The sequence below is a fragment of the Carcharodon carcharias genome, chromosome 4, assembly GCF_017639515.1.
Source record: "Carcharodon carcharias isolate sCarCar2 chromosome 4, sCarCar2.pri, whole genome shotgun sequence".
Taxonomy (NCBI): domain Eukaryota; kingdom Metazoa; phylum Chordata; class Chondrichthyes; order Lamniformes; family Lamnidae; genus Carcharodon; species Carcharodon carcharias.
In genome coordinates this window covers 120,115,971-120,140,454 of record NC_054470.1, presented here as the reverse complement: position 1 = coordinate 120,140,454, position 24,484 = coordinate 120,115,971, and the positions used below count along the sequence as shown (strand labels likewise).

The following is a 24,484-nucleotide window of genomic DNA, read 5'->3' as shown; positions in this document are numbered from 1 at the left end:
CCCTTCAAAGAGGAAGATATTGTTTTATAATTGCCTTTACTTATTAAATATTTTGATCTGATAACCTATAGCCCATTTCCAGATTACTGCCAAAAAATGGTGGTGAATGGAGAATCATATTTCTATAAATTGCCAAAAGGCAGCACTTAAGATGAGCACAAACACAGGTAAGGTATACACCCAACAAAGTGCCAATCACTAACTATTTTGCATAAGTTTCTGACTAGAGTTTCCGTTTTTAAGTTTGAATTCCTTATATATAAGTTTTTATTAGCTCTTCAAATATCTATGCTTCAACACCTTTGGATGAAGAAATCATTGCAGTTAACTTTTCAATTTTATATTTGCTGGATTTTTATATTCATTAAAAAGAAATATCTCAAGGTTAAGAAATCATTTTGAAAACACTCCTATCTGAATTGCAGTGAAATGCAAAATAAAGCTCCTTTCACTTTCGCCCAACAATGTATCTCACAATTCCCCACCTGCATAAGAGCACTCTCTAGTGTATTATCGTGACATCAGTGCCATGTTAGAAATTCTTGTGATTTGTCTGAGCAACACAGCTAATTCAGTTTCAATCGCCTGCCAAGGGAACCAGTTTCTTGGTTCTGTAGCATTTTTTTTTTATCTCTGAAGCCAGGAGGATCTGGATAAGAGAGCATTCTGATTTTGCTGAAGTATATAGACCAGGTTATCTGTAAAATAGGATTCCCTGGGTAGCAAGTTGCACTTGGATTCCAAAAATGGCGGTAATGAACCCCTAAAGCAATTCTGTAGATTCTGCAAGTGTTGAGGCCATACTAGCAAGATTAAAATAGTGTCACTTCTTGGTAGATAACTTTTAGCCATGTACTTGACAAACAGTGACCCTTATTATTTCAGTCCACTGCAGGTACACACTAATGACCCTCAGACCAGGTATCCTGGTTTTGTGCTGAAGGTTATTTTGTTACACAGAAAACTTCTCATAATATTTTGCTCATATGTGGAGTACTGCTTATGAAGACGTGCCATTGGAAAGGTTGTCCCATCCGTTTGTGTATTCTGAACACCTGAAGGGATATTTGAACCACTACACTGGAAGCACAGCTAGCGTTGGTATTAACTGCATCAGGCTTTAAAAAAGATACTTCAAGAGTTTAGAAGCAATTCAACAATGAACAAAATCTCCAAGTCAGATTATCCCTGTAATATTCCTCCTTCTAGACAGTGGGATTAATAAAAAGTGATTAGATTATTAGGATTGCACTGTAAAGCGTTAAACTCCTCTGCCCAAAATGGATTAAGCATTTTGAATTCTTTCATATGGCAGATCAGTAACATTTGCATAACATGTTCATTAATCATATACAGTTTCTTCCCCCCTGACTGTTATTATTGTGCACTAAAACTTTTCATAGTGACTGATAACATGCCTGTGCAAAACTGACAGCAACATTTAAAGACTTCCTCTACTCACTAAGCCACATCATATGCTTTACACTGGCCTAATTAAACCTCTTGACAAACTTAATGATTCTGAAATTTTTAACCTTGGAACTGAAAGTTTCTGCCTACCTTTGTGTAATACAAAAATAATGGTAAGTCGTTGGATATCTACTAATTTCTAACAAGCATCAGTTCACGGTTCTTCTCGAGTATGTGATGGCTTGATATCCAGCAAGCATGCAGGGGAGAACAGGATAAATCAAGTTTAATAACTCTGCTCCTAATTGTTCCCCCAATGCTCAACTCTAATTACTCAGAGAACTCTCTCGACTGTCACCTGATATTAAGTTGTTGGAAGCTGAGCGTGGAACAGTGAGATAATCAATAAACATTTAGTGGGCAAAGGGATGAAGATCCTGCTTTACAGTGGGAAATTGCAGCACCCAAAGCCCTTCTGCTCATGACAAAGCCTATGGGATAGCCAGACTGATTGCAAAGCAATAATCCAAAGCACTGTTTTAAGGTTCTGAGACCTTCAGGCAATTGTAAGTTAGAAAGGAAAAGGTGAACACGGTCATCCTAATTACAGCCCACTTTCACACATTTCACACATTAGCAAAGACAGGCCAATTAGGTGGAGAAAAAGATAAGGAAAGTTTTATTTGTATACTAATTAAACCCTGATGAAATTAAAGTAAAAATGTACTGCCTAGTAATTGTGTGTCTGAAAGAGGTCAATATGGCTACATTTATCTGAACTGCACACAGTATTGGAATATCACAGCTTAATCCAAGACAACACAACTGCTGCACCAAGAATCATAAAAAAAATTATAAGCTAATCATGTAAGTTGAGGGTGTTACATTTTGCCTTACTTGCAGTATTACAACCACAGCAGAGAATGCTATCCATCATAACAGGCCCAATTAGGTGGAGAAAAAGATGAAGAAAATTATATATATATATATACATATATATATAAAAATAATATACACATTTTTTACGTATATATAAAAGTACATTTCACTCAACATTCACTTTTCAAAATTTAATTTTGACTTTGCAAAATGTGGTCATCTGAACCATAATTTCAGTAATGTTACAAAACATTCCTTCCAAGCAAAGTCAGGCTAATGTTAATCATGTTTCTGTAGATTTATCAAAACGCACATAGGTCTGTGTAAGTAGATGGCTTATCTATTTTTAAATCTTGCTAAACATAAGTGAGTACAGGTTTGTTTTGCTTTGAACCTTTATACAGCAGTTTCCAAATTGACATAAGTAGCCCTAAGGCATATCAGAAGACTAACTTCCTAAATGTATGACTTGATTGCACAGAAGTATAGTGGTTAAGTAATGAGACAGGGTGAAAGTTACAATTTTGACAAAGAAGTGTATTGTATCCAACACAAAGTATAGGTACAGAAGGATATTTGCACATGAGTTTAGCACATTGTTCTCCTTGGTAATACATAATTTTTTCTCCAAAAAATGTTCTTCTATTTCTGGAACCTGGGTTGGAATCCTGCTCACAAAGGCAAAATGAAGCATCTTTGCCTCTGCACCAAAGCTCCAATGAGAAAATAGTTTTGCACAGTCTCAACTAAGCTTCTAGTATGGGACTAGAACATAAGATGCGTGCAGAAACTAGCACTCCAACTCCTGCTGCTTTCATAATGCATTTTTACTGTTGGTTTAACATCTCTTGAGCATCAACCAGATGAACAATATATATGTGCTGGTGGTAAGGCAGCTCAAAAGAAGTTCTCATATCAGTAATGCTGTACATCAACTGCAGTACATAATTAATTGGTGCAAAGTTCTATGAGAAAGATAAATGCTTATGATGTAAAACTGCTGACTTCATTACACTATTAAGGTTTTAATGGCTGAAAATAGCTAACAATTATCAGTCTGTTGGAAAATAAATAGATAATTCTGGGTACATTTTATACATTTGAAAATAAGTTCATCAATAATAGTTGTATATAGTGTTGTAGGATAGTGGGGAGATATTTTTCTGCTTGATTACACTGGCTTCACAATTCATGCAAATTGGGCCAAATCAGCGCCAAAAGAAGAGGGATTTCAATGTGTAAATTATATCCAGTGCAAATCGAGTTTCTATGATCTTTTGCCCTAGTTTTAAAAATGCGCTGGAAGGCAGCCCTGCCCACAAAGCTGGCCCTGCCCCCAGTTGAATTAATCACCATGGCAAGTTTCCACTAATTATGCCCATTTGCAGGCCAATAAAGAGGCTCTTAAAATCAAGCATTTATTTTCTTTTAGGCACACAGGCACCTTTTAAAAGCATTTAAATAGTAAAATAATATACCAACAAACTGGTGAATGTACACCGGCAAAATTAGTAAATGATTCCATTTAAAAAAGCTAAAGTTACTTTCAGTTATTTAAAAATCAGCTTATTCACAAGTGACGGACTAGACATTCTAATTAAAAATGCTTATTTTTGGCTTGGAGCAGAAACTTGAGAAAAAATTCAATTCGCAAAAGCAGTGCAATTTTGAGCGTAAAGTGAGCCCAGGTTTCCGATTGTGCCCAAGAAGAAACTCTACCCGGTTAGGTGTAAATAGCCTTTTACACATTTCCCTAGGGTTTTAGCTTATATTCTACTAGATTTATAAGAGATCAGAAGAACCCTGCAAAAATTCTATCTTCAGACATCTTGCACACCATCTTGTTGTGAATTCTGAGCTTTCAAAATGGTGTATAATAAAAATTAAGTACCTGTACTTTCAAACACAATTTTAATTTAGAGTCTTTTACTGGACTGCCATTCAGGATTATCTAAAGTATATCAAGGCTAGTAAACTAGTATAAAACGTAAATAAATTTTGATTCAGTACTAGATGCATTTCAGAATATTGAAATTATTATCAATGGCAGTGTCGCGGTTTTATTATACCATTGTTTTGGGTTAAATCATTTTTTTAAACAGCGATTAAAGTGATTGACAAAGCCTATGGGTGCGTGCCTCAGCATTATCGGCTAAGTGCAATGAATGATATACCACTGAATCAGTCAGACAAGGAACATCTTGCTGAGTTAATCAATATTAGGCAAGCAGTAGTTGGGCACCACAGCTGGCCTTCATGTCCCAGGGTAGAGAGAGAAATCAGACAAGGTTTCTTTTGTTCACTATTCAGCAGCCCCGCCTGGAAAATGCAGGTTTGCAACTGCCAATTGACGACACATTTGGGCTTAACTGTGCCATCAACTGCTGAATGGACTCCTAATAATCACTGTCTGAGTGCACATATTAACAACAGACACAAAGGAGTGGGAGAATGCAGCATCACAGAATCTTAGCAGAGTGAGATTCAACATCTTCAGGAGGGGAGTGGGAGAGGAGGGGAGAGGGGGCGAACAAGGGTGGAGGAGGAGGGGAGGGGCGAACGTGGGCAGAGGAAGAGGGGAGGCGAACGTGGGCGAGGTGGAGGGGGGGTGAACATGGGTGGAGGAGGAGGGGGCGAACGTGGGCGGAGGGGGAGGGGGGGCAAATGTAGGCAGAGGAGGAGGGGAGGGGCGAACGTGGGCAGAGGAAGAGGGGAGGCGAACGTGGGCGAGGTGGAGGGGGGGTGAACATGGGTGGAGGAGGAGGGGGCGAACGTGGGCGGAGGGGGAGGGGGGGCAAATGTAGGCAGAGGAGGAGGGGGGGCGAACGTGGGCGAGGAGGAGGGGGGAGAACGTGGGCGAGGAGGAGGGGGGAGAACGTGGGCGAGGAGGAGGGGGGAGAACGTGGGCGAGGAGGAGGGGGGAGAACGTGGGCGAGGAGGAGGGGGGAGAACGTGGGCGAGGAGGGGGGAGAACGTGGGCGAGGAGGGGGGAGAACGTGGGCGAGGAGGGGGGAGAACGTGGGCGAGGAGGGGGGAGAACGTGGGCGAGGAGGGGGGAGAACGTGGGCGAGGAGGGGGGAGAACGTGGGCGAGGAGGGGGGAGAACGTGGGCGAGGAGGGGGGAGAACGTGGGCGAGGAGGGGGGAGAACGTGGGCGAGGAGGGGGGAGAACGTGGGCGAGGAGGGGGGAGAACGTGGGCGAGGAGGGGGGAGAACGTGGGCGAGGAGGGGGGAGAACGTGGGCGAGGAGGGGGGAGAACGTGGGCGAGGAGGGGGGAGAACGTGGGCGAGGAGGGGGGAGAACGTGGGCGAGGAGGGGGGAGAACGTGGGCGAGGAGGGGGGAGAACGTGGGCGAGGAGGGGGGAGAACGTGGGCGAGGAGGGGGGAGAACGTGGGCGAGGAGGGGGGAGAACGTGGGCGAGGAGGGGGGAGAACGTGGGCGAGGAGGGGGGAGAACGTGGGCGAGGAGGGGGGAGAACGTGGGCGAGGAGGGGGGAGAACGTGGGCGAGGAGGGGGGAGAACGTGGGCGAGGAGGGGGGAGAACGTGGGCGAGGAGGGGGAGAACGTGGGCGAGGAGGGGGAGAACGTGGGCGAGGAGGGGGAGAACGTGGGCGAGGAGGGGGCATGTGGGCGAGGAGGAGAGGGGCATGTGGGTGAGGAGGAGGGCCATGTCAGCAAGGAGAGGGGAACATCAGCAAGGAGGGAAGGTAGAGGAGAGGGGGAAAGAGGAGAGTGTGCAGCAGAGAGGAGAGTGGGTAAAGGAGAAGGTAAAAGTTAGAGGACAAAAGCAGTGGAGGGGGAGGGTTGAAGGGGGGAGCAAAGTGGGATGGGAGTGTAGGGGAGAGAGGGGGGTTAGAGGAGAGGGAGAAATAAGATGAGCGAGGGAGGGAAAGAGAGGGAAATTGAAAAAAATACATTTAACATTTCTCACAATTTATGCTCCTGATAAACCAACAATGTTCAATAACAAAAACAAAAATAAAAATAACCTGGAAAAACTCAGCAAGTTTCAAGTCCGTATGACTCTTCAACAGAACAGTTGTGTTGAAGTGTCATACGGACTCGAAACGTTAACTGTATTCCTCTCCGCAGATGCTGTCAGACCTGCTGAGTTTTTCCAGGTATTTTTATTTTTGTTTTTGTTTTGGATTTCCAACATCCGCAGTTTTTTGCTTTTATCTTAATGTTCAATAACATGTTGATTAGATTTTGCAAAAAGTTGTCCTATGGATGAAAGATTATCAGGAGGCCCACCCTGAGAAAAGAGTGACGTGACAATGCTTACTGCTGGAAAATCAAAGAGGGTATCCCACAGCGCACTGTTAAATCTCAAGGTCATCTCCAGAGAAAACAGATCCATGTAGTTCTTCTTCAAAAGGCAATCTTTGCATTTCAGAGTGTTCTGTAGATGTCCTGCTTCTTCAACCCCATCAACTTTCAAAAAGTCTGCTTAAGCAGATACTGCATGTAACCAAAACATACCTTATAAAGCAGCAATAGACAGGCAGAAAATAAAGCAGCATTAAGCCAAACAGATCTAAAAACATAACCATTAATTAATCAAGAAAAACAAAATATTTATAAAACCCAATCTCATGAGGAAGAATTTTCCGGTCGGCGAGCGGGGGTAGGGTCTGCTTGCTGACATGTAAAATGACGCGCAGTGACATTAGGCTGGCATCCCGACATCATTGCACATCATTTAGATCGTCACTTCAGCGGGCATGCACTGGAGTCGACTGCACGCCCATTGAACTGTCCAATGCCTATTAAGACTATTAAGAAAGTAATTAAAGTTGTTAAGAATGCTGCCCATCCAACCTTAAGGTTGGCGGGCAGACGAAGAGCCCAGGCGGCCTTCGTATTTTTCATGAAACCTCATTCACAGGCAAGATGAGATTTCATGAAGGGTTTATTAATTAAACAAAAATTTTTGAAAAAAATTACTGGACATGTCCCAGCTCATGTGACAGTTTCACATGAGGGGACATGTCTTTAAATTTTCTTTTTCTTTAATTAAATTTTTCATAACTTAAACTAATCTCCGTGCCTCAGGGAGATTTCTGCGCTCTTTCGCGCCCATGCGCAAAAGAGCACAGGTCCCGACTAGGATCCTAAAAGTAACTTGGGGCACAAATTAAGAGGGCAGGAAGCAGCCTCAATGATGTTTTCACCACGATGTCTAGGCTGGCAATTTCCAAAGTTAAAGGAGGGATCTCTTACAGCGAGATTGCATCCTCCACTTGGATTTTTAATTGGGCAACACAAGCCCATTGTGTCTGCCAAGATAAGTCAAAGGACTGCTTTTCTAATGCCTTACTGGAGTTCTTAATGAAAATAGTGAAAATAGAAAGGGTGGAGAAACTGTTCCCAGAAACCACAAAAGCATCCCCAAGATTGAAATGACATTTGTCTAAACAGTGGTGGTTGGAGGAATTAGTGCCGTCAGCGCCTGTGTTCAATACAGTAAGGTTCAATGTCCTCACATGGGCAGTGAGGTTAAGTACAACGGATAAGTTTGAGGTGATGCACTTGGGCAGGGCACAGGAATATGCGATGAATGGGAAGTACCGAGGATCAGAGGGACCTTGGTGTGCATGTCCACTGGTCCCTTAAGGTAGCGGGACAGGTAGATAAGGTGATTGAAAAGGCATATGGGATACTTGCCTTTATTAGCCGAGGAAGAGAATATAAGAGCAGGGAGGTTATGCTGGAACTGTATAAAACGCTGGTTAGGCCACAGCTAGAGTATTGCATGCGGTTCTGGACTCCGCATTATAGGAAGGATATGATTGCACTAGAGAGAGTGCAGAAGAGATTTACCAGGATGTTGCCTGGGCTGGAGAGTTTTAGTTATGGAGGAGAGATTGGATAGACTGGGGTTATATTCCCTGGAGCAGAGGAGATTGAGGGGGGGGACATGATTGAGGTGTATAAAATTATGAGGGGCATAGATAGGGTAGACAGAAAGGGACTTTTCCCCTTGGTGGAGGGATCAATAACCAGGGGGCATAGATTTAAGGTAAGGGGCAGGAGGTTTAGAGGGGATGAGAGGAAGATTTTTTTCACCCAGAGGGTGATAGGAATCTGGAACTCACTGTCTGAAAGGGCGGTAGAGGCAGAAACCCTGATAGCATTTAAGAAGTATTTGGATGTGCACTTGCGATGCAATGGCATACAAGGCTATGGGCCTAGTGCTGGAAAATGGGATTAGAATAGTTAGGTACTTGTTTGACCAGCGCAGATTCAATGGGCCGAAGGGCCTTTTTCTGTGCTGTAGACCTCTGACAACTCTCCATCCCTCAATGGGGCTGAGTCAGATACAGTTACATCGTCACCCCCTTAAATCCTCTACATTGTGGCTAGCTAGCCAAGAGATCAATTCTGACAACACAACACAGTAGAAGACACAGACATCAGCATGAATGGTCTTCTTCAGGGCCCGCAGTTTTTGAGCAACAGGTTACGATAATCTCTCACAACACCCACCTAAATACTTCCATCACTCCCTTGCCCTCATTTTCAGCAAGTCACTTCCAGAGTACAATCACAAGAGCAGACTGCAAAGCCTCACATTCTAAGCAAACTTACCACTTCCTTTCCTCTCTCCAAACCATATGGTAGCACCGTTCTCTTCTCTCATACTACCAAGTTGCACAAGCACCAACTCCTCTCGCCACTCCTTCACTGCTGTTTAAATTCATAACCTACTCATCCCATCTTCCTTCTTCCCAATGTCAGCATTTGCACAATATGCACAAGTCCACACATCACTTACCTTTTTCAGAGTTTTTTGCTCCTGAAGATTATATCTCTGCTGATTTCATCAATTTTCATAAATTGCCTTTGTTCATTTTCAATATTCCATACCAAATGATAACAGAATGCTATTTTTTTTCCTGAAACATCCTAATTGTGTCTTTTTTAGGATTGAAATTAACATTGTTTTGTGCTTCTTTACTGTGAAGTCTGGTACAGAAAAGGCTATTGGCTGAGTAATATGGACACCTCGATATTTATGCTGGAACTGGTACACCACATTTACAGTGGACTGTGTTAAAGGCAGCGAAGTCAATTAGAAAGTTAAAGAGAAAACAAGACAAGATCGCTCTATGAAAGTGGTTGACAGCCTACCTTTACAGCCTCAGATAGGGTCTGATCCTTTTCTGCTTCTTCATTGGAATGTAGCTCCAGTTGCAATCCTAATTCCTGCATCTGATGTGCTTGTTCATTTAGTAGCAGCTGGGCCTGCTGCTCCCTGAGCAAGGCATTATTCAGCTCTTCACAAATACTCCCAAATCTCTCAAATGGAACCATTTTCTGGGTCTATAAGAATAAGTTAATGGAAATAGGCACCAACTTATTTAAGCTTTCCTCAAAGACTATTTGAATTACAAGTGACAGACAGTTACCACTGATGAAATATGTCTGATTTTAATGTTGCTCATTTGTAGAACAAAATTATTGAGATTTTTTACAATTCTGATTAATTTGTCTTTATTGCTGAGTTTTGTTAATTATTGCCATCAAATTGATCCTGAACAGTGAATGTTAACAATTCTTGTTGTGGCGAGGTGGTGGGAGGGTGGGGCATTGGGCAGTGATCAAGAGCACCCCTACCCCAGGCCAGAGCTGCAGAAATCAATTATAGCATCCTTACTGCGATCTCAGGGAATGGATGTGTAACCTTCTTGGCCATAACATACATGACTGAAACAAAAACAGAATTACCTGGAAAAACTTAGCAGGTCTGGCAGCATCGGTGGAGAAGAAAAGAGTTGACGTTTTGAGTCCTCATGACCCTTCAACAGTTCTGAGGACTCAAAACATCAACTCTTTTCTTCTCCACCGATGCTGCCAGACCTGCTGAGTTTTTCCAGGTAATTCTGTTTTTGTTTTGGATTTCCAGCATCCGCAGATTTTTTGTTTTTATTTTTATATACATGACTGACATAGTCATCATCATCAGGAGACTCCGTTTTCTGGTAAGATCATTGGGGTCCATTTGTGGATCATTATAGTTTCAAAGTCAGAATCCAATTCTGTCCTTCATTTTCAAAATATAGATTAAGTAAGATGCAAATAAAGATATTGTCCTTAAACTAGACCAAAAATTCCAGAAAGCCATCAGCAAATTGTAATTTGTATTGATAAGGGTTAGAGTAGTTTAGTGGTTATTTTACTGGACATCTAATCTAGAAAACACAAGATCAAATCTAACCATGGCAATTTAAGAATATGAATTCCATTTCAAGAATCTAGAAATTTTAAAAAATGATGGTATTAGTAAAAGTAGCTATGTAGCTGGCTGATTCTTTTAAAAACCCAACAGGAAGGGGAGCCTCTAGTCTTATGTTGGTAAATGGGCTTTCTGATAACTAGCTACCAATTGGTATCTCCAACTGTTTTTGCACCCTCCTAAAATGGGGTCTTCAAAGTAAAAGATCTATCATTCTATTCAGAAACCAGCAAAGCTGAAGAGATCATCATCAATGAATGTATGATTTGGCACCGTCAACATTCATAGTATCATAATTTTTATGGTTAGTAAACTAGGAGAAAACATATCAAATAGATTGTTATGCTGGATCAAATGTAATCCCTATACTGATATAAATGTGTTTTCAAGGTACAATGCACAATTCCAGTGTATACAGATTTGCATTACTGCTTCAATAAATTCCTGTAATAACTTTTTATGACTTCACTGAGTGACACTAAAATTAGTTTGTCTATTATTTTACAGACTCCTAAAATCTCTTCGTAAAACTGAAAAATCAGAGCAGCATGAAAAGCCAATAAATTTGTGCCATTCAGGAGGCATTCTAATTAAATCACTCTTAACTATTAACATTTCATCCATTCTATTTCTTTCTTGGCTTTAAATTAAAAACTTTTCTAATAAAACAAACTGTCAGTCTGCTTGTGCGAATGTCTGAGTTAACACTAGTGGCATGAAGATCTTAATGCCACTAAAAATACACTTTCATATAATGCAAACAATTTTTAGGGAGTGCAACGTTGGAACCCTGGAAAAATGCCCATGAACAAGATAGCTTCTATTTAACCTTGAGATTTAGAAAAGCCCAAAGTAAAGAACTGTTCACCTTCATATTCTGCTTGAGGTCGCTCAGTTGCTGTTCAAGGGTCTGATTTTTCCCACTTTCTCTTTTCAGTTCATTCATGTAGTTTTTGAGTTGCATAAGCTCCATACGCAAAGAACGACGTTCGACTTCTGCAGCATGCAGCCTCTGAGTAAATTCAAGGATCTGTTTCTTCAATATTTCTACACAATTCTGGTAGAGAATAAAAAAAACTAATACATTTCAACTTTCATTAAATTGATTTAAATACTTAAAATCATAAAATAAAATCAAGAAGGAACAGAAGTTGACTGGACTATTAGTCTTGCATAATTGAAATAAATTACAGCCACCTTATAAACTTGAGTTGAGTTTTTAAGATACTGGAATTTATTGAGAAGTAGTGCTTGCTTACCAGTCAAACGAAGGTTCCTATAAACTAAAGATTTTTACTGCTGATAAAACTTGCATTCAATCCTGACCAATAATCATTTCAGTTGTTAGTTGACCTTCACACAATAAAAAGTTTTATTCTGTAAGAAACGAGGTGGATGCTACAGAAGAAAGATTTTATTTGTAGTTTCGGGTTTCTATTGCAGAGTAAAATTAGTATGGACCCTCAATCCACAGAGTATCAAATCATTTACTGCTACAAAAAGATCTTATGACTTCTTAAAGCAAACCTTGGACTTTTTTTTAAACTTGGGATTAAAAACTGTTCCACTACACTGAGGTTGAGTTCTTTCATTTTGTTGAGCAAATCTACATATAATTTGGAGCAAAAATGTATGTTGTTATTTCATAGTTTGTTTCAAATTTAACATTTCTAAGATTCCATTGCAGGAAAATGGGATTAAATTAAATAGCACTAGTGGAGGAGCGAGCACTGTCACATGAATACTGGGCTAATTTGCCTCCTTCTTAACAGGAATTTCCATGAATGAGTAAAAGCATGGTACCACCTGTACTATTAAGAAATTATGAAACTAATTTCAACAGTTTGACTGCTAAGCAAGCATTATATCTCAATAAATTCCAATATCCTAAAATTTTAAGTCAAAATCTCAAAATAATATTGTGCAATAGTCTGAAATAAGGCAGACTGGATTTAAGCATTTCACCAATTTAAAATGTTGATGCCAGTACAGTATTCCAGCAAAGAATCTGTGTGTTGGCGCACTTCAGTTTTAACAATATTATTAGAACTGATCAGGTTGATAAATGGATTAGTCACTGTGAATTACTAGCATTACCTTTATGGGCACAATAACCTGTAGTCCTTCTTTCCTTGCCTTGGCATTGGTGTTGCACAGTCCATCACCCAGTATTTGTACTAATGATTTTTTGTGCCCATATCCGAATTGTCTATTACACCACAGTGGAACATTTTCCATTTCCACAATTAGTCTGTCCATGAGCTTTGAAAAGGAATCCTTGGCTGCATTTTCCATTGAACGGCTTGAAAGATGATGATTGCGATCTAAAGAAACGAAAAGAAAAGAATTACCTTGTAAATGACTATTGTTTCATTTAATTCTTTATTTCATAATTCTTTATTTTATTTAAATAAGCTTATTAGATGGTCCAGTCAACTAGTTAGGGAAAAATAAATAAATAATCTATTTTACATGAAAGTGCGTAACTCCACCAAATCTTACTATCCCTGAAACCATAATATTTACATCTGGAGTTAAGCTGTAATTTACCTTTTTATTCTAAGGCAATTAAATTTTTACTACTAGCACAGTTACTTATTTCCCCAATGGAGCTTGGTAATTATCCTTCTCATATGATGGTTTTATGGCCTCAGTACAACAAACATGTTCTACTCACTGCTAGTTTTGTCAGGTTTATAATTAATAAATGTGTTTTGTGTAGATAAATGAAATTATCATTTGTTAGTGTGCTCGATATACCCTGGATTTCCAAGTGGCTTCAAGATTTAATAAATGTCTTTTTCCCCCTTTTCAGGTCTGCGTTCCACTGAAAATCCTAATCCATCTGTTGCTATCTGTACATTAAAATGCAGACATAATTAAAGTTTATACATTCCATAGCACTGATGAAGAAAAACAGGTTCCCAAACTGTGTAAAGGATGACCATATCAGAGCAAGATTGTCTTGCAGCATATGAGGCTTGAAATGAACACCAGACTATTTGCCAAAAGCAAGTAATTAAAGCAGCAAACTCATCAAGTTTACTAATTACTGTATTCACTATTATAGGGTTGGTAAAACAAGGTGCGATTGTTTCTCAGTGACTGTGACAGCAAGGTTACAAATCAAATTCAATAACTGAAATGATTTTAGTTATTCAATATATTCTTTCAATTATAAAATGATTCAATCTATATTGTTATTGTCACCGTCGCTGGATCAAAATTCTGGGACTCCCTCCTTAAAACAGCACTGTAGGTGTACCTACACCACACAGACTGCAGCAGTTCAAGAAGGCAGCTCACCACCACTTTCTCAAGGGCAATTAGGGATGGACAATAAAAGCTGGCCCAGCCAGTGATGCCCACATACCGTGAAAGAATAAATAAACCTGCTTACGATAGCAAAGCATTTCTAGCTACTTTTTAAAAGTATAATTGGGTTGAAACAAATTCATTTTATAACAGAGAAATAATTCTTGATCAGTTGATGTAACCTATTAGTGGAAACTGCACAATGTTTTACTAAAAGGATCAGAAATAATGTTTCCAGGTTGCTGCAAAACCAGAGAAAAGCCAATCCTTCTGAACCAGGATCAAGCAGTGCATTTTGCATTAAATTGACTCTGGTGAAGGACGTCAAGCTGAGTTATCTAAGAATGTAAATAGTTTTAGTTTTTTCTTAAAAATACAGAGGTGTGTTGTGACAGCTTTTCTTAATGCAAGTCCTTGAATTCCATGGTGCTCAAATATTCATCTCCTGCCTCAATTGTTATAGAGATCACATTCCATGAAAAAACACAGCTTGATCAGGATTTTAGGAAGATGAATAATTTTGCGCTACCTGATCATTAGCTATATGTATATAAAAAACACAAAATGATTTATATTAAATGTACCAACACCCTCTCCTTAAGATTTCCAGCCCTGTACAGTGTCAAAACCAAGCAATCCAGGTATTTCTGATACACTAGCTCCCACCTAATGGTCGATGACTGCACTACAGTTGGAACTGGAACTGAATTTTTGCTTCTTGTGAGCCAACATTGAAATGGCACAATCAGTTTGTTTTGCCTGGAAACAAAATTGCACAAGAATAGAATTTCACAATTCCCACAATATATTTTAGCATTGTACTTCAATTTCCATGCAATAGCTGGGGCCCATCTGCATAATAAAGCTCATGTTCAATTTCAGTGAACTATTACATTACAATGGAAAAAAATATACTTGAAACAGCAGTCAAAACACAGCCATATATACTCCTTTTGTAATCTGTACAACAAGTTAACAGATCCTTTGGAGCTCTTACAATCATGGGATCAAAAATATTGATCAAAAATATTGTAAAAATATACAAAAGGATTTTGTATATTACAAGACCCAAACACAAAAAAGTTGTTGATATCATTCCAGAAAAAAAAAACATAGCAGCATGTAAATGGATTTTGCTGAAATATCATTGCTTCACATGTCTAGATGCAGATTTCAAAACTTTAGTCCTGGCCAGTCGTATTTTCAACTCTTGAATAGCCAAGTTTCAAAACATAAGATAATTTTATGATTTAGATATGCATTCTTTTTTGTGTAGAATTGATTGCCCTCAATTGTTAATGCAGCTTGGAGGACTCAACATCATGTGACCCACAATACTGTAAATTGGCCATCAGAATACATGCTGCTCCATGCACTTTTGGCCTCTAGTCGCATAATGAACAGGTTCTAATGATTTATGCAAGCAATATTACATCATGGGCCGCCGGTGCAGCGTGAACACCACGGGCTGCTGGTGTCGTACGTCCATTCCATGTAGAATTACACATGGGTATGAAGATGTGTTACTGGACTAGCAATCCAGAGTGCATGATACAAAACTAATGAAGATTTTAAACTGGGTCAACAAAAAGGGAGATTTGAGTATACTTGGGAATTGGTGGACAGGTGGCATTGTTAGTAGGTTTGATCATTTTGAGTCCCTCAATCCAGCTCATTTCCATACATTAGAAACCATAGTAGTACCAACACACACAATTCACCCCATATCTTCCCCCCTACTAGGGCATAACATCCAATAAATGTTCTTTGTTTTTGGACCTAAAGATCTTAAAACTTGCTGTCACTGGGAGTTTCTTCATTTTATAGCTTGTCTGTTGTAATTAAACTGAGAAGAGATTAATTACCATGATGAATCAACAACTTCATTATAATTACATTATGCTATTACCAAGATGCTAGAACTGAATTGACCTTAGGGTTTTTTGTCCGGTGATTCCTACATGAGTTCAAATCTCACCATGACTGATTGAAAATTTGAATTCAATATTTAAAAAAAGGACTGGTATAAGTGGGAAAAAAAAGTGACCATGAAACAATCAAGTTGTCTGAAAAACCCAACTGGTTCATAACAATCTTTAGCAAACAAAACTTGTCATCCTAGCCCACTCTGGCTTTTACATGATTGGCTCTTAACTGCCCTGTGGTGCCAACACCTTCCCAGGGCAAATAGGGATGGGCAACCCTCAGCCAGCTATTCCCAAATCCCAAGAATGTTTTTTTTATATATAAAATGGTTATTTGCACAATAACCAAATTAACAGCAGTCGGTAAGGATTCAGAAGGGATGGGAGGTGCAGAGGCCAGCTGATGCCAGAATTTCTTTGGGGCTGGGGATGAAGGAAGGGGACATGATTTCTAGCCTCAACAAGATAGGGCCTGTTTCTACCCTCAGTACACCGATGAGGGAGGTGGTGGCGTAGTGGTATTGTCACTAGACTAGTAATCCAGAGACCGAGAGTAATGTTCCAGAGACCATGGCAGATGGTGGAATTTGAATTCAATAAAAATCTGGAATTAGAAGTCTAATGGTGACCATGAAACCATTGTCGATTGTTGTAAAAACCTATCTGATTCACCAGTGCCCTTTAGAGAAGGAAATGTCTCTGAAATGGCCGAGCAAGCCACTCCGTTATATTAAAGCCTGAAGGAATGGAACCAGATCGACTATCCGACATCGATCTAGGCAATGGCAAACTCAGTTCTAGTGACCTTGCAAAGTCCTCCTTACATCTGAGGGCTTATGCCAAAATTGAGAGCAAGCAACAGTCTGACAGTCATACTCACACAATCAAGGCAATGTCCCAGACACCACGATCACCATCCCTGGGTATATCCTTGTCCCACCGGCAGGACCGACACAGCAGAGGCGGCAGCACAGTGGCATACAGTCAAGAGGGAGTTGCCCCTCAACATCGACTCCAGACCCCATGAAGTCTCATGGCATCAGGTCAAACATGGGCAAGGAAACCTCCTGCTGATTACCATGTACTGTGCCACCTTCAGCCCCCCAACCCTCATCTAATGAGTCAGTACTCCATGTTTGAGCACTACTTGAAGGAGGCACAGAATGTATTCTGGGTGGGGACTTCAATGTCCATCACCACGAGTGGCTCGGTAGGACCCCTACAGACCGAGCTGGCTAAAGGTCTGCAGCACGTGGTGAGGGAACCAACTGGAGCAAAAAACATACTTGACATCATCTTCACCAATCTGCCTGCCGCAGATCCATCTGTCCATGATGGTACTGTGCTAAAAGGGATTGATTCCGAACAGATCTAGCAACTCAAGACTAGGCAACCATGAGGCACTGTGGACCATCATCAGCTGCAGAACTGTACTCGACCACAATCTGTAACCTCATTGCCCAGCTATCCCCCACTCTCAACCCTGGTTCAATGAAGAGTGCAGGAGGGCATGCCAGGAGCAGCACCAGGCGTACCTAAAAATGAGGTGTCAACCTGGTGAAGCTACAACACAGGACTACTTACATGCCAAACAAGCAGCAAGCGATAGACAGAACTAAGCGATCCCACAACCAATGGATCAGGTCTAAGCTCTGCGGTCCTGTCACACCCAGCCATGACTGGTGGTGGACAATTAAACAACTCACTGGAGGAGAAGGCTCCATAGATATTCCCATCCTCTATGATGGGCAAGCCCAGCACATCAGTGCAAAAGATAAGGCTGAGCCACTTGCAACAATCTTCGGCCAGAAGTGCCAAGTGGATGATCCATCTTGGTCCCCTCCGGAGGTCCCCTGCATCACGGATGCCAGTCTTCAGCCAATTTGATTCATTTCACGTGATATCAAGAAATGGCTGAAGGCACTGGATACTGCGAAGGCCCTGACAATATTCCAGCAATAGTACTGAAGACTTGTTCTCCAGAACATGCCGTAACCCTAGCCAAGCTGTTCAAGTACAGCTATGACACTGCCATTTACCCGGCAAAGTGGAAAATTGCCCCGGTATGTCCTGTCCACAGAAAACAGGACAAATCCAACCTGGCCAATTACCGCCCCATCAGTCTATTCTCAATCAGCAGCAAAGTGATGGAAGGGGGTGTCAACAATGTTATCAAGTGGGGCTTGCTTAGCAATAATCTGCTCACTGATACCCAGTTTGGATTCCACCAAGACCATTCGGCTCCTGACCTCATTACAGCCTTGGTTCAAACATGGCCAAAGAACTGAACTTCTGAGGTGAGGTGAGCGCGACTGCCCTTGACATCAAGGCAGCATTTAACCGAGTGTGTCATCAAGGATCCCTAGCAAAACTGGGATCAATGCAAACTCTCCATTGGTTGGAGTCATACCTAGCACAAAGGAAGATGGTTATGGTTGTTGGAGGGCAATCATCTCGGTTCCAGGACATCACTGCAGGAATTCCTCAGGGTAGTGTCGTAGGCCCAATCATCTTCAGCTGCTTCATCGTAAGCTGACCTTCCTTCCATCACAAGGTCAAAAGTGGGGATGTTCGCTGACGATTGTACAATGTTCAGCACAATTCGCGACTCCTCAGATACTGAAGCAGTCCATGTCCAGATGCAGCAAGACCTGGACAATATCCAGGCTTGGGCTAAGTGGCAAGTAACATTCGTGCCACACAAGTGCCAGACAATGACCATCTCCAACAAGAGAGAATCTAACCATTGTCCCTTGACATATTCAATGGCATTACCATCGCTGAATTCCCCACTATCAACATCCTGGGGGTTACCATTGTCCAGGAACTGAACTGGCCTAGCCATATAAATACTGTGGCTACAAGAACAGGTCAGAGGCTAGGAATCGTGCGATGAGTAACTCACCTCCTGACTCCACAAAGCCTGTTCACCATCTACAAGGCACAAGTCAGGAGTGTGATGGAATATTCTCCACTTGCCTGGATGAGTGCAGCTCCAACAACACTCGAAGCTTGACAGCATTCATAACAAAACAGCCCGCTTAACTGGCACCCTATCTGCAAACATTCCCTCCACTGCCAATGCATAGTGGCAGCAGTGAATACCATCTACAAGATGAACTGCAGCAATTGGTGAATTCCAAGGCTCCTTAGACAGCACCTTCCAAAATCTCAACCACTACCATCTAGAAGGACAAGGGCAACAGACACATGGGAACACTACCACTTGGAAGTTCCCCTCCAAGCCACTCACCATCCTAACTTGGAACTATATCGCCACTCATTGTCACTGGAACTCCCTCCAGAACAGCAGTCTGGGTGTACCTACACCACATGGACTGCAGCAGTTCAAGAAGGAAACTTACCATCACCTTAAGGGGAATTAGGGATGGGCAATAAATGCTGGTCTAGCCAGCGACGCCCATATCCCATGAACGAATACAAAAAATAAATCACTGGGGTCCTATATATACTGTTGGATTCTGATAGCACATACAAGTGAGGTTCTTCCCCGAGTCAGTCGGACCCCTCAGCTGCTGATGAAAACAACAGGGTTAAACTTGCTGCGGGGCAAGAATGGAGCAGCAAATAGGGCCACTCACTTCTACCTGCCTGGTTTCTGCCAGGCAGTTATGAGTTAAACACCCCACAGCCCCCAATTAATCCAGTGGTGCTTTGCTATATAGACTGAGTAGGGTCTTAAAGGCAGTCTTGATTTGTACAAATTTGCCTTGGAAACAGTTTTCTCAATAAAGGGATGAAATGGTAGGGACATGTGCAGAATGTTTTGGAATAAAAATTGTTGCACTATTGTTTGTGGAGTGGTTCTGTGGTGGAAAGGGGAAAGATGTAGACAGTACTATCTGTATAGTGGGTGAATGTAAAAGGTAAGAGAAGGCCTCCTTCTCGGAGCCCTGGAGAGGGAAGGATTCCAACAGCAGCAGTGGATGCAGGCAGATAAACAGCAACAACCTACAGAAGGTATAGAACACAGACCGTTGCCAGCTGCAAAACACTTTCCTGCCAACCTGCTGCAGGAAAAAGAAATGTTTGAAGGCAACCTGCAGCCAGGGAGGCTGTTGCATCAATCACTGTTTGACAAGACTCTGCAAATGTACCCCAGATGAGTGATCCAATGGTTATTTTCTCAGTTTCGTTGCCTGATGAGCAACATGTTCTGCCAACTCTGACTGCACCAATGCACTGCCTGGACACTGAAACATTCCTGAAGATATAAATCTTAACAGTACATTGCAAATAATGTGCAACCATTTTTATTTCCTAACCGTCTCTTGCGTGTGTGTAATTAATATTTATTTCGACAGTGCTCATCTGTCATGCACATACAGGGAATGGTGTGTGTGTGTGCGTGTGTGCGTGTGCATGTGTGTGTGTGTGAGAGAGACTTAACTGAATTAAGGACAGGTGGTCTGAAGGCTTTAATGCACCAGAAGAGAAGCGAGGTTTGAAATGCTAAATAAGTAAACATGGCTGAAGTTTTAGAATGTGAGGTGTAAAAGGAAACTTTGCATTTGGAGATAAACCAGAGTACTCATGAATTTCAAAGAGAGGGTGAAATGTTACACTTAGCCAGAATAAGTCAAACAGTGTGTTAATTATTCCCAAAGCTTACTGGTAAAATTGGTACTTTGAAAGATTTTTATTATTAGAAAGGTAAAGTCCAAAGACATATTGAAACAATGGCCAGAATTTTTCCGTAGGCAGGTTGGGGGTAGGGCCTGCTCGCCGACGCAAAAATGACGCGGGATGACGTTGGGAGGGACCCCCGACGTCATCCTGCCCCATTTAAATATTCAGGAAGGTGGGCGGACAGCGAAATCAGCCAATTGAGGCCATTGACAGGGTAATTAAGCCACTTAAAGGGCCTGCCCATCCAACCTTAAGACTGGCGAGCAGGCCAGGAGCCCCAGTGGGCTTCTGACAATACATGAAACTTCATCCACTTGCAGGATGAGGTTTCATGTCTGTTTAAAAAATCTTTAATAACATTTTTGTCATATTTATTAACATGTCCCATCTCGTGTGACATTGTCACATTTGGGGGACATGTTAATAATTTTTTTATTATTCTACTTTTGAGGTTTATGAAACTTTCAGCGCTCTCCCTGAGATAGCACTTAGTCTTAGGGAGATATGCGCTCTTTCGCAAGCATGAGCGAAAGAGCGCACTTTGACAATTGGGGAATCCACCCCTCCCCACCCCACACAGGAAGCACAAAGTGCTTCCTGTCGAGCAGCCTGATGGGCGGGCCTTAATTGGCCCGTCCACTCAAAATGACGGCAGTGCCCGCTTCGGCAGTGGCGATCGGCTGCCTGCCCATCAAGGACAAAATTCTGCCCAATTCAATTTACATTAAAAAGGGAGAAACATGCATAAAGGAGATGAGATTATGTGTGAGGAAAGAAGGCAATCTAAAATCCAACACGTGTGAAAAGCCTCCAGCTTCTATGTACCAAGCTACTGCCTGTAGGAACCGAAGCTAGGAGAATTCACTGTGGATATCCCTGCCCAGGGTATCATGTGCTTTGCCTGGGTCTATTAAAATCTATTTTGTTTCTTACTGTTCCTTAACAGAGATGTAACTGGGAGCTAGATTAATTAGGGGATCTAGGAGTTATCATAGTAGTAATCTGTAAACCTACGTATATGCTTAAAATCTTTTCTTCTATTAATAAATGTTTAATTTTGTTTTTATAGAAACCTATCAGACTCGGTGGTCTTATTACTACTGAATTCAAGGCACGTATCTTGAAATCAAAATACAAATTGCAAAACAATTATGGCAGTTGTTTCAAGTTTCCCTCTGGGATTTGAGCAGCTCAGCATTTACCATCTGCTCTGCCATAACATTGTCTTTGGCACAATGCATGTTTTATTGTGTTCTACCTATTCTTGGATTCTTAAGCACAAATTCAGTGGTAGAATTAAGTGTGGCGGCAGCTTGGCATTCTACAATGGGGACAACAACGCCAGGACATGTCTGTTTTTTTTTCAGCTGAGTCACAAGGTTACCTTGCAACTACTACAGTTTGACTCTCACACTGACTGGCTTTTCCTGCCTACCATGAGCCAACTGCATTACACAGTTGTGCATCTCCCTGGCAGATATATGCTCCTCCCCCTGCTGCTGGATGTTCTTTGGAATCACTACTTCTTGTCTCCACAAAGGAAGATGAAGCTCAACATCTAGGTTCTCTCTAACCAATCCCTTAATCTCTCCAAGCAAGGAGTGACAGCCATGTGTAAACTGAAGCCCCAAATTCAGGAAGGGTTTAGAAGGATATGCTGATGAGGATAGATTAAGTAGGGTTGGAGCAGGCTCGAGTGAACATAAACACTGACATAGATCAGATGGGTAGAATAATCCATTTTTCTGCAATATGTTCTATGTAGTTCTATATAATCTTTAAAAACTGTAGTCACAGGGTTCATGGTCTCATAGCCTCTGCTGTCTTATTCAGGGATGGCATGAGAATCCATTCCCACAACCTATGGACATGGGAAGCAGCATTTACTCTGTTCACTACATCTCTCCCTGCTTACTCATGTTCACTTCCACATGAGGATTTCCTTTCTGCATCAAAGTTTGCTAACCTCCGATGTTAAATCTCTTCAAGCAGCAATGTTTGTTCATCAAGGGGTTAGTTTAGCCCCTGCTCCCAGGCATCTTGCCTCCCTGCTGGTCCACAAAGCAAGAACAAACATTAAGGTTTTCAGAAAGTGACTTCTCTTTATGAGCTGCTGTTCTACAAATTTCCTGTCGTCCTCTTATTTATCATGCTCCCTGTATTCATGAAAAAATGAGGCAGGGATATGTGCTAATCAGTAAAATGAACTGATCTTGTTGAATCCAGCAAGGCTAACATCCCACTACCCACCTGAGACATTGGCTAAGAATTTCACTACTGAGGTGGAAAAAGACCTCCGGATATCATGATCTGCGCTCTGGTGGATGAGTCAGATGCAGGATGGAGTCAGGATCACCAACCCCAGAAGTAGAGCATAGGGGTCAATGGGGGTGGTCAAGGTGGGCTGGTTAAAAGGCAGACATTGGTTCTTTAAGATTTTGTCCCAGTTGTGTTGTAAGGTTAGGCCCTCTAGCCCTCATCACCAACCACCTATGGCCCTTTATACGCCATGCTAACTCATGCTCCCACACCCACCCCCCATTGCCCTTTATACCCTCCATGCCAACTCACCCAGTATCCACTATGGGCAGGCCTCAGGAGCAAGGTGGAGATAAATACTAAAAAGTGAGAGACAGTACGAGAGGAGGACTCTGGGACAAGCAGTCAGCAGCAACTGGAGGAGAGTGCGAGCAGAGGGCCCTGGGACAGGCAGTCAGCAGCACCTAGAGGATCTAGTCTATCTAGAGGATCTAGCATCTAGCCTATATTCAAGTAGGAGTAAGGATAAAATAAAAGCAAGGGCCCATATTCTATTTAGTTAAGATATGTCTGGGGAACTCAGTCCTGTGGTTTGCACATCCTGTGCTGTGTGGGAAATCCTAGACACTCCTGGCAGTCTGGATGACCATGTGTGCAGGAGCTGCTTCCGATTGGAGCAACTCGAGCTCCGGGTTTTGGAGCTCAAGTGGCAGCTGAGGGCACTACGGTGCATTCACAAGGTTGAGAGGTTCGTGGATAACACAGTTCAGGATGTGGTCACCCCGCAGCTTAAGGAAGTGCAAGCAGAGAGGGAATGGGTGACTGCCAACCAGAGCCAAGGCCATGGCACTGTGGGTGGTCCAGCTGCTCAGGGCAGGAAGAAGAAGTGTGGAAGGGCAATGGTGGTAGGGGATTCATTACTGAAGAGAATAGGCAGGCACTTCTGTGGCCATAGACATGACTCCAGGATGGTATGTTGCCTCCTGGTTGCCAGGGTCAAGGATGTTACAGAGCAGCTGCAGGACATTCTAAAGGGGAAGGGTGAGCAGCCAGAGGTCATGGTCCATGTTGGGACCAATGACATAGGAAGAAAGAGAAATGAGGTCCTGCAAGCAAGACTTTAGGGAGTTAGGTAGGAAATTGAAAAGCAGGACTTCAAAGGTAGTAATCGCTGGAATACTCCCAGCACCACACTGTAGTGAGTATAGGAACAGAAGGACAGAGCACATGAATGCGTGGCTGGACAGATGGTGGAGGAGGGAAGGCTTTAGATTCCTGGGGCTTTGGGACCATTTCTGGGGGAGGTGGGACCTGTACAAGTTGGACTAATTACATCTGAACAGGAACGGGACCAACATCCTCGCGGGGAGCTTTGTTAATGTTGGGGTGGATTTAAACTAAATTGGCAGGGGGATGGGATCCTGAAAAGTAGTTGAGGGGAGAGAAGCAGAGATGGAATTAGAAGTTAAAACACTAGTAAGTGAGTCTGGAAGGCAGAGGAAACAGAGGCTAGATAAGAAAGAAGTGAGTTTAGCAAGGCTAAATGGAATATATTTTAGTGGAAATAGCCCGAGAAATAAGACAGACGAGCTGAGGGCACAGATAGGCACATGAGAGTATGATATCATAGCTATGACTGAGACTTGGCTAAAAGGGTGGGATATGCAGCTCAACATTCCTGGTTATTGGGTATTCAGACAAGATAGAGCGAGGGATAGAAAAGGAAGGGGGGCTGCAATATTGATCAAGAATCAATTATAGCAGTGAGGAGGGATGATATCTTGGAAGGATCATCAAATGGAGCC

The 24,484-nt window shown here is 42.1% G+C and overlaps 1 protein-coding gene across 2 annotated transcripts in view; it reads right to left on the bottom strand.

Annotated features, from left to right (window-relative positions):
* The window catches only part of LOC121276941 (coiled-coil domain-containing protein 171-like), a 229,031-nt gene that overhangs the window by 90,661 nt on the left and 113,886 nt on the right, over nt 1-24,484 (bottom strand). For both annotated transcript variants that reach the window (XM_041185646.1, XM_041185645.1), the window contains exons 18-20: nt 12,628-12,854; nt 11,399-11,587; nt 9,426-9,617 (exon numbers count right to left, since the gene is read on the bottom strand). In XM_041185646.1, the coding sequence (XP_041041580.1) occupies nt 9,426-9,617; nt 11,399-11,587; nt 12,628-12,854 (608 nt within the window). The remainder of the gene's footprint in view (nt 1-9,425; nt 9,618-11,398; nt 11,588-12,627; nt 12,855-24,484) is intronic.